Source organism: Theobroma umbraticum, unplaced genomic scaffold, assembly GCF_002168275.2.
Source record: "Theobroma umbraticum cultivar Fairchild unplaced genomic scaffold, ASM216827v3 scaffold_44.0, whole genome shotgun sequence".
In the NCBI taxonomy this organism is placed as follows: Eukaryota; Viridiplantae; Streptophyta; class Magnoliopsida; order Malvales; family Malvaceae; genus Theobroma; species Theobroma umbraticum.
In genome coordinates this window covers 8,713,592-8,723,918 of record NW_018397255.1, presented here as the reverse complement: position 1 = coordinate 8,723,918, position 10,327 = coordinate 8,713,592, and the positions used below count along the sequence as shown (strand labels likewise).

The following is a 10,327-nucleotide window of genomic DNA, read 5'->3' as shown; positions in this document are numbered from 1 at the left end:
TGTTCCTTCCGTTCAACTCCTCAATTGCTTTCTATCCTTTCCTAAAAATTAAGGCATCCTATATGTTTTCCTCGCTCCCTTACTCTACCAACCTCTGTTCAAAGTGTTTCTATGCAGGTATTCCTTCTCCCCTTTTCGTTTTTTGGCCTGCCACTTGTATTCACCTTCTTTAACTTTCAAGATGCCCCATTCCGTCTTTCTACCATTCCCATGCTTTACAGCCCTTTGCATCTCCTTAGTGTAGTGGTATCTAACAAATGCAAATTTAAAGTTCTTACCTCTGGATGATCCACTCCTGCTTTCCAAGTACAGGTCAACAGCCACTTCAAACTCGTAGAACCATTTCTTCACTTTTCTCTAAGACACTGTGGAAGTGATGTCCACAAAGATTGTGAAAAGTTTGCTTCTCCATTCTTCAATGTCTTCATGTTTCATTCTTTCTTTATTGGACGTCCATCTTCTCAGATCGTTCCCTTCTTTGCGTTGTGCCATTCGCTGTCCTTTCTCCATACCTTTCAGAACATAAACTTATGGTGTTAATTTGGATTCGAGAAATGATTGTCTGCTTTGCTCAATTATATGCTAAAGCCCCGACTTTCTTTTTCCACCACAACAAGTGCTTGCAAAAGTTCATTTTCTTACAAGCTGTACAATCAACTATTAGTTATAAAATTTATTTAATTTAAAATAAAAATACGAAAACTTAATTAAACGCAATATATCTACAATTCTCTTTTTTTTTGTGAAAAAAAATGCATAGGAATATCATATTTAATATGTTTGAATATACTCAAATCTGCCTGAAATGAACTCTCGTCAGCTCTTGACACTTGCTATAACTAGATGTTGAAGAGGTCCAAAAGACCACTATCAAGATTGCAGAATTCATTTAAGCTATGAGTAGAGCAAATTTATTATACAAGCAATTAGGTAGTAGTATTTAGGTTTTAGAGATTAACAATTTTCCGGTGAACAAAAGTTGCTGTGCACTATCATTAATTGAGCTTGCAGACGGGGACCAATTTAAGGGCATGCGACTGAACTTTCATCTGACTCAAGTCAAGTTGGATTTATCTGCAAGCTCTGATGATGAGTGGGGTTAGAGCAATATATAATTTGATGGGTTATTCAAAAATTTAAGGAGAGCCAACTGGCTGATTCATAATCCTCTTGCCTTAAAAGAAAAAATAATGCATGTCTCAAACAAAATAAATGATATATAAAGTTATTATCTTTTGCATTAACCGTAAAGCTTTGAATAATTGATGATAAACATATAAGGTTTTATGTTTGATTGTCAGGATTTGAGGTTGCAGAAGAAGGGTGTTGTGGCACAGGGCTGTTCGAGACGGGTATTATGTGCAATCGGCATCATCCACTCACGTGTACAGATGCAAATAAGTATGTATTTTGGGATTCCATCCACCCCTCACAGCGAACTAATAAAATTATCTCAGATAATTTACTACGTGCCTTCGAACCACTGTTTCTATGATTTCTCAAACAAATCGAGTCTCTATTTGCATCAGTTTCCAACAATAGATGATCGACTCTACAAGGAGAAACGAGGAACAATTTCCATTGAATTGAACAAAATAGAAATGCCACACAAGGCTTTTTAAGGCAGCAAGAATACAACATTTGTACATTTTATCTGAGTTACGTGAAAAATTATTTCATTGGATGGGTATTATATAGCAATAAATTTGAAACAAATTGTGTATGAAAAAACGTGGAGTAAATTTCTTGGGTGGTCATTGAACGTTCCGATTTTTGTTTAGGGTAAAAACATGAGAGATATTTTTCTATAATTAATTAATTCGTCATTTGATTCTTAATTATAATTAATATTACATATTATTTACTCAAAATGTTTGATTCAAATTCTTTCTTCCCCAAAAAGAAAAAAAAAGGGAAATTAACTGTATTGGCATTTGAACCATGCAAGGATTGCTGACATGTCCCATTATTACATTACAGTCCATCATTCCCTTGACACGCGGTTTTACAAGACAATAAATACATAGATTAGTTTTTTAATCTATGTCAATTCACAATCAATAAAATTTTAAACCTTCCTTTTCTTAAGCGTCCTTGATTTTTGCTTACATAAATTATATAAATAAAACATAAATGGGTAAATGATCAATAAGCCTAATTATTTCTGGAAGGCAAATCAATTGACCGAATCTTAAAACTTGCAAATTATAAGATATCATGATATCTAAAACAAATTAATTCAATGTGGGTCCTATTTTTACATTTAAGAGATGATGACTAAGGTTGATTGTAACACTCCAGTATTCCTTTTTTTCCTATTTATTAAAAATTTGATACATGAACCACTCTGTAAATAAAAGACTAGAAACTGAAAATTAGGCAATCATAAGAAAGTGTGCAATGTCCCCAATCTAATTTTCTTAAGTTATTAATTTCGTTAAAAATATATCACATAGCTCAAGTCCAAAGTTTTTATTTCATACATAAGATTGCTTTCACTTCTAATTTGGGTTGTCTTATATTGTTCATTATGGATCAAAGATCACATATTACTTTGAGTTTCGAATTTTGGGCTTTTTTTTTTTTTTTTAAATTACTGCAAGTTAACTTGATTTGGATTTTGAACATGTTTAGGCTGATTGGTCTAAACTCATGTCAAATTTTGTCCCTCTGAAAACAGGTGAGATCAGTAGAGATAATAATAATTCCCAATGTCTGGAATGACGACCTTCTATCAAGAGATCCACCCCGTGAAATAAAAAATAATTTTCCTTATACATTTGGCTCAGGTCGGGAAAATTGTTAACTTTTTTTTAATTAATTGAGAATAACTGAACAAAGGAACAGACTTCAATTCAAGAAAAAAAGGGTTAAAGACTTTAAACGGCCTTAAAAAGCTTATCTCTTGAATATAACTGTTTCTTTATCATAGAAACTCTAAAAAGCTATGCATATAAATCAACTCTGCTATACCTTGACCTGCCACCCTACTTGCAGATCCCAAGTCAAAAAGCCTTGACCATATTCTTCTCCCAAAAAAATTGCATCGAAGGGTTAAATTTCACACTTCAACCTTCTATTTTATTCAATGGACTACCCATTTTTGAGATGGAACTCAACGTTCTTCCTCTGGACCTAATGGCTACAAATTATCCTTTATCAACATAGAATGCAATAAACTTCATAAAGTAGCTTGTCCAACCTCGAGCATTTTCTCAAACTCCCAGCCAGTAATCATTAACTTCCAAGTAAAATAACGCTTCCCACATCATTATCAATCTCAATTGCTTCTCCCAAATATCCCTTGGCTATGGAAACATTTCTAAATATCAATAAGATTGGTTCCCAGTTGAAACAAAATGATCATAGAGCTGCTTAAAGTCCAGCAGTAGCCAAATCATGTAGCAGAAATCTCATCAGACCTCTTTGGAACAATAAGTTATAATTGAGGTAAACAACAGCATAGAGGCTGGGATAAGGAGAATTCTATGCAACTATATATGATAGACAGATTATACCTTCAGGTGGCAAACTTATGTCTCTCCTGATAAAGAAGTTTTAATGGCTACCGGAATCATTTACACAATAAAAATTATCAAAAGTATGCAATTAAGAAACTGATAAGGATCCAGGCCAAAATATAGAAACACGGTGTGAAACAAAATACAGAGTATAAATGTTATCAAAGGGTTATTCATTGTTCAAGTACCAGCTTAAATCATCATTTAGGTTTCTCCAGCAAATTGTTATACATATAGTTTAATGCCCAATAGAACTAACAGTAACAGAGTTTATTCTACATTCAATGATCATCCCACTGTCATGGATTGCACTATGATTTAGTAAGAACCTCATTTAACTATATTAGTAGAAGGCAGCAGAACAAGCAGACAATACAACAGATCCTTTTCTCATGCGGTGGCAGATCCTGCAATTTGTTTGGCTTCAAGTGTCTTCTCATATTCCTCAATGGATTTGAAGAGCTCTGAAAAGTTGCCTTTCCCAAAACCTCCACATCCACCTTTCTGGTATTGCTTTCCCTGTTCATCCTTGAGCATGCACCCAACTCTCTGAATTATCTCTATGAAGATTGTTGGCCTACCAAAAAGTTCCCAACTGAAATTAATCAAAAACAGAAATAGATATATGCATATGAATTAAGTTTCCTTCTTTCTTCTAATTCCTTTGTCCATTTTGCTCTTTCCCCTGCTTGGTTCAATATCCTTGTCATAGTTATCTTTTAAGCAGAACAGTGGCCAAGCACTCCCAACATCATAATGATTATAAAATAAGATAATCGGGAACTAATTATATGTCCAAATAACTCAAAAAAGAGCTTTTTGAAAAAAAAAAAAAAAAGAACTCAAAAAAGATGTCAAAACTATCTTTATTAGTAATCTACGACACTATGATAGAATTTTCAATACCAAATTTTGACACCAAAATCCCCTATGATAGCTTATAGATATAAAACGTTTTAGATTAGAAGATAGATAAGTCTTTTACTATTTAAAACAATAAAAACCATTTAAGATACATAAAACCATTTAAGATATATATATATATATATTTATTCTATAAATATTTATTCTTTTGGGTAGTCTGACCAGCCGATGCTTTAGCATTTATATGTATCATATTCTTATTTATAAACCAAAAAACACCCAAAATTTGAAGCCTATGTTCATAAACTAAAACATTAAGACTAATAAGATTGAAATCATTGAGAGGGGCACATACCTATCTCCAACAGGCTTAGTGAAAATCTGAAGCAAAGTCCCTTGATCATCTTTGTCAACCAAAATCCCCAACTCTTCACACTTCTTAATCTGCTCATCACTCAAAACATCTCCGGCCCTATTCTTCAAATTCTTATAGTAAGTAGGCGGCGGCGATGGCATGAACTCGAAACCCCCGACTAAACTTCTCTTCCTCATTTCTCTCAATGTCTTAAATATATCCTCACTCACCAAGGCCAAATGCTGAACTCCCGCTCCTTCATTGTGTTCCAGATAAGTTTGAATTTGGCTTTTCCTCTTTGTTCCAAACACTGGCTCGTTCAATGGGAGCAGTACCATTTCATCGTTGTTGGCTAAAACGACCGAGTTTAACCCACTTTCGCCTGTTCCCACATCGTCGGCTGTAAACTCCGCAAACTCATGAAAACCTGTGAAAGATTTAAGGTACGAAACTGCGGTACCCAGTTCCGGGACATTCCCGACCGCATGATCGAGTCTTCGGATTCCGTAATCCAGCGGGTAAGAAAGGTTGTCTTCTATTTTTTCGAAGCCAGGCAAGAAGAAGAAATCGTGGTCAGCATTTTCATTGTGACTGATGTAACGCAAAACGACGTCGCCGTACAGTTTGACCTCCGAGAGGGTAACGTTGTCGCCAAGCACGACAGGCGGGGAAGAGGGTAGCGCTCCGTGGGAAACGCTGGTTGTAAAGGCGGTTTCGGCGTCTTCGACTTCGATGGCGATGGCTCGAACGGCGAGGCCGTGGGAGGAAGAGAAGGAGCGGCACGCGCTGTGGTCGAAGGTGGGGATGGAAGCAGTGGAAAGAGGAGAGAGGCTTTGGGAGTGGGCAATGGAAGGGGAATAAGGGGCGGTGAAGAGAAAGTGGAGGTCACCTGAACGAAGGAGGTAAGAGGCGTGGGTTAAGTTCCCGGTGGAAAGGTCGGATTTAGCCAGAAATTGCATCCCGAGTCCCCAGGAGAAACGACGAGCGGTGTTGGTGGCATCGCTGCACCAGAACTCAATGTGGTGGAAACGTTTGACGCTGAAGCGGTCGGACTTGGTATTGGTCCGGACGAAGTTGGAGAATCCGACCAGCTTGAACTCTTGGCTGGAGTTGGACTGATTTTCTTTGCCCATTTTCTCGTATTATTATTTTTTCTTTGGAGGAGGCTCCGTTAAGTAGAAGAGAAAATGGAGGCGGGGCAGGCAGCGGGAGACGTGGGCAAGTGGTATTTGCCCAAAGCGCTAACTTTTGCATTTTGTCTGTGGCTGTATTGCTTTGAGTTGGGGATGACGTGTGGGCTTTATCTGAGTCGACTCAGCCTTTGAGCTTTGATTTGAAACGAAAAATTTATTATAAAATAATAGAGGGAGGGAGTGTGGCAGTGTGTAGTCCTTGTTCCGTGACGTGACTAGGATCAGGTTACGAGCCAGCCTGGAGGAGGGCAGAATGCGCCCACACGCACATTCAACACTCAAGACTCAACAGAGTTTTAAACGTTCAAGCTGGTGAAACTCAGACTCTGCCACCCAGTCGGGCAGACTGCATACGTTGCATGTCGTTTGAGGTGGGCGTAGTTAACCGGTTGATTTATTTTAAACAGTATACAATTGTCACTGAATATTACTATATTAATTTTTTAAAATATTTAGCTGTAATTTAAAGAGTATGTAACTTAACTACTTTTTAATCATACTCTAACTTCAATCTGTTCATAGAATTTAAAAAGCTTTAACTTGATCAATGCATTTACATTTATATTCTCTAATATTTAAAATTTACAAAGAAATACAAATAAAAATTTTTTAATCTTTTGATTTAAATAAAAGATTAGATATGACATGACTCATTTGATTCCGTTATTTCGTTACAAAAGCTTCATACTAACATCGGGTGGAAAATATTTCCTCAGGCCGCCACTTGGTTTTGAGAAATGGAGTTTCAATTTCCGCAACAAAAAGCGCATTAAAATGTAGTAAATAGGCACTTCATTAATGGTCTGGTTTGTATCGACCAAACTTATTTGGCCCGGCTAAGCTTTTAGCGAAATGCTAGTCGACCCGTGCAATAAAGAGAAATTTAAATAGACTTTGTCAAACTTTGGTATAATTAAACTACGTTTGACAAATTTAATTACAAAAGTGCTCACATTTCCAACACAAATATTACCAAGTGTCTTATGTTTTAAATTGATTTATTAAATTTATTAACGGGAGAGTAGAGTACCAAAGAGAAAATTTTAAAGGAGGCCTAGTATTTTTCTTTTTTTAGTCTTATGAATTATTAAAAGGTTAATTGAGAAGTATAAAAGCATCATTATCATTAGATCCCTTCTATATCGCCATTCTAACATAACTTTAAAATTTTTAGATTTTTTTTTAAATCCAAATGAATTTCTTCAATATATGTTAGTAAAAATAAAGTTTTTCATAACTAAATACCTAACTTCAACATTTAAATATTTAGTTCATTAATTTGTGTATAAACATCCACCTCCCTCTACCAACTCTATAAAAGCGTAAACATAATTACCGGTACTTTATTTGTTATGAATACTAATAAATTTTGTTTGGTAACACCCATCTTTAAGAAGATTGAATGTTCAAACCTCTTAACTCTTTTTGTACTAAACCAAAAAAAAAAATATTTCTTTTCTTTTTTAATGAAATCTTTCTCTTATTAAACTTTTTCTAAATACACAAAAATTGAAAACCCTTTTTTAATTGAGTCTAAATGCAACTTTTCTTGTAAATTCCCTGGAGCCGAAGCCTTTTTCAAGGAGTCTTAGAGTCCCTAAACTGCGTACATCACAAGGTAACTAAATTCATAATTCCTTACTAGAATGAATTGTGTAATAAGTACTTGTTTGGTTTTACTTTTTTTTTTAACTTATCTATATTTTAAAGGTAGAATATAAGTACTTGTTTAGCTTGATTTTTTTTTAGTTTATCTACTTCTTAAAAGTAAAAGCCAAATCAAACATAAATTTTAAAAAACTCTTAAAAAAAATAAATTTTTCTTAAAAAATAAAATTATAAAAAAAAAGCTTCAGGAGAAGCTCTTATGAGGAGCTTTTTCTTCTCTTTTTTTTAAAATACAAGAGAATTTTTATTTTTGTTTCAAAACTATCCTCATTTATTAAAAATAATTACAATATTACCCTCTCAAAAAAAGAAATACCCTTTACGATAAAAAAATTTTATCGAACAACTTCAGCTTAATTCTAAAAGTTATTATTTTTCATAAAAGCTTTCTAATAGTTTTTAATGTAAAAAAAATCCAGGCCTAATAGACTTTTAATCAAATAAGATTTTAAAAAACTCTTAAAAAAGTAATTTTTTTTAAAAAAAATCAAATAAAAAAAAAAGATTTCAAGAAAAGCTCTAGAAAGGTGTTTTCTCTTTTTTTTTTTAAAAAAAAAAAACACATTAGCTTTTTAAGAGAATTTTTCTTTTTATTTCAAAAATATTCTCATTTATTAAAAATAATCTCAACACTGTCCTCTCAAAAAATCCCTCTCTTAATCGATCTCTCTCTCCTCTCCTTTTTTCTGCAAATTACTTCTCCAATACAAATCGCGATCTACCTTTCTGGATTATTGAAAAAACAAAAAATCCAACAACAAAATAATGAAATATGAGATTTTTTATTCTTAAAAAGATTAAGAGAAAAGAAAACCTAAAATTTAAAGCTACATTCAAGTAATATTTCTTTATTTTCTTTCTATTTTGTTTTTTGTTTTCTTTTTGTTTTTTTTTTTACTTTGGAATCTCTCTTTATTCTCAGTTCAATTAAATTTTAATTTTGAAATATGCATTTGAATTCTTATTAAACAACTTGGAGAATCAAAGATGTTTTTTTGGGTTCTTGATAAAGATCCTACACCCTTTAAAATTGTTGTAAGATCTTGATTGAGGGGTTCTCTTATTTGGGGTTTAGATCACCATATGGTTAACAAACTAGGATAGGATAGCTCTACATCCTAGTAGTCTTATCTAGTTGCTTTTGTTCCAATATTGTCATTTTTCTATTTCAAAGTGTATATATTGAGATGTGATCTGTATTGAACTTTATTAAAGTTGCAAATGATTAAAAATGTATCTAAATAACTAAATGTTATTTTTGTAGAAACTATTGTTTTTTGTGGATATGAGTCATGGCAATTTTCCTATTTCTAAGTTTTGCTAAAAGTGTTCTTGAATATTATGTAGGATTTGGAGTCGTCAGTCATGTTAAATGATTTGTGAGTGACATATACTTGTGTGAATTTCAAACATCTTCTACCTTGTTGTGCATCTTGGTTTAATTGTATTTGGTGTAATGCATATGCAATCCCAATGAAGCAACTTGGTCAAATGATTAGTTGTTGGATAACAATGATACAAGATTTATTGATTTAAATGTCTTGCTACAGTTTATAGCTAACCAAAGAAATGCCTCTACCTAATTTTGAAATTAAAAAAAAAAACCAAAACATAATGCAAAGTAGGATTTAGTCACTATAAAATTCTTACTTCAAGTTTATACAGATGAGATTTGTAAGTGTGGAAAACCAAAAATTTCATTCAAAACTAAAAGATAGAAACTTGTAGTAAAGGAATTTAATACTCGTGTTAATAAAAATTATATCCAAAAGAAATTGAAAAATAAATTAGACAATCTAAGGAATGAATGGACTTAATGGAAATAATTGAAAGGCAAAAAAATAGGTTTGAGTTGGAACCATGGGACAAGAACCATCGAAGTTGATGCCACGTGGTGGGAAGTCAAAATAAAAATAAGTATTTTAAATTTTATATATTTCAACTATTATAAATTATTTTACATATGCGCATCGTTTAAAAGTTTCTTTCTTTTTAATGTTTGTGAGTGGCAATCCAAAATATTCCAAATTTCGATATAATGAGCTAGAACATACTGATGAATTGGAGTTTATATTTGAAGATACAGTCAAATCTGCAAATCTAATTTTACTACTAAACAATGTTGAATTTGATGGTAAAGAAATCAATTATAATGAAGATGGCAGCCCTATGGTAAACTTCCAAATCAAGAGGATAAAAGTGGTCAAAAGAAATAGGGAAAAAGTGGCAAAGCCCAAGGCAAAAACTGATATTGCAACAAGCTTGTAAAAAATATTAGAATAATTGTGTGAGGCAACAGAAAGTCATAACGCAACTTTTTGTGTTGAAATTCAGTGTCATTGCAAGCCATATAACAATATGGTATTCTGGAGTGTGTTTGAGCATTAAAATCTCTACAAAATGAATGGAGATTGAATGCAAATGAATTTAATTTTGCACTATAATTAATTAAAAAGAAAGAAAATAGTTTCATTTTTATTTCTTTGCCAGATTCAAGTGATAAGTTAAACCGAATTCTATAAGAGCATAATATATCAAGAAACAGTGGTGGAATAGTTGATTAGTTTAAAATTTGATTTATTTATTTTAGGTTGATATTGAACTTTAAACTATTTTTTCTTTGTATTTATGTCACTTGTTATATGTAATTGAATTAGTGTTTGAAAGAATTTGCTATTATCCATATTACATTTATTTGAATTGTTATTTATACTATCTGATTTGTT

At 32.8% G+C, this 10,327-nt stretch overlaps 2 protein-coding genes across 2 annotated transcripts in view; one reads left to right on the top strand and one right to left on the bottom strand.

The window, feature by feature from the left end:
• Positions 1-1,834, top strand: part of LOC110409995 (GDSL esterase/lipase At2g42990-like) — a 9,991-nt gene extending 8,157 nt beyond the window's left edge. The window contains exon 3 of the mRNA XM_021419550.2: positions 1,302-1,834. Within this exon, the coding sequence (XP_021275225.1) occupies positions 1,302-1,495 (194 nt within the window). The 3' untranslated portion in view covers positions 1,496-1,834. The remainder of the gene's footprint in view (positions 1-1,301) is intronic.
• Positions 1,835-3,654: 1,820 nt separating this feature from the next.
• Positions 3,655-5,951, bottom strand: LOC110409780 (4-hydroxyphenylpyruvate dioxygenase-like). The gene is made up of 2 exons (XM_021419245.2): positions 4,741-5,951; positions 3,655-4,098 (listed from the first exon to the last, which is right to left on the bottom strand). Exons 1-2 carry the CDS (start codon positions 5,871-5,873, stop codon positions 3,912-3,914), a joined length of 1,320 nt encoding a protein of 439 aa, XP_021274920.1. The 5' UTR covers positions 5,874-5,951; the 3' UTR covers positions 3,655-3,911.
• Positions 5,952-10,327: the final 4,376 nt, after the last annotated feature.

What these genes read in the sequence shown, in the direction of transcription:
- LOC110409780 (XM_021419245.2), bottom strand. Translation starts at nt 5,873, where the DNA reads ATGGGCAAAGAAAATCAGTCCAACTCCAGCCAAGAGTTCAAGCTGGTC. An exon ending in ACTAAGCCTGTTGGAGATAG is followed by an intron (nt 4,099 to 4,740) that starts GTATGTGCCCCT and finishes ACTTTTTGGTAG; the next exon opens with GCCAACAATCTTCATAGAGA.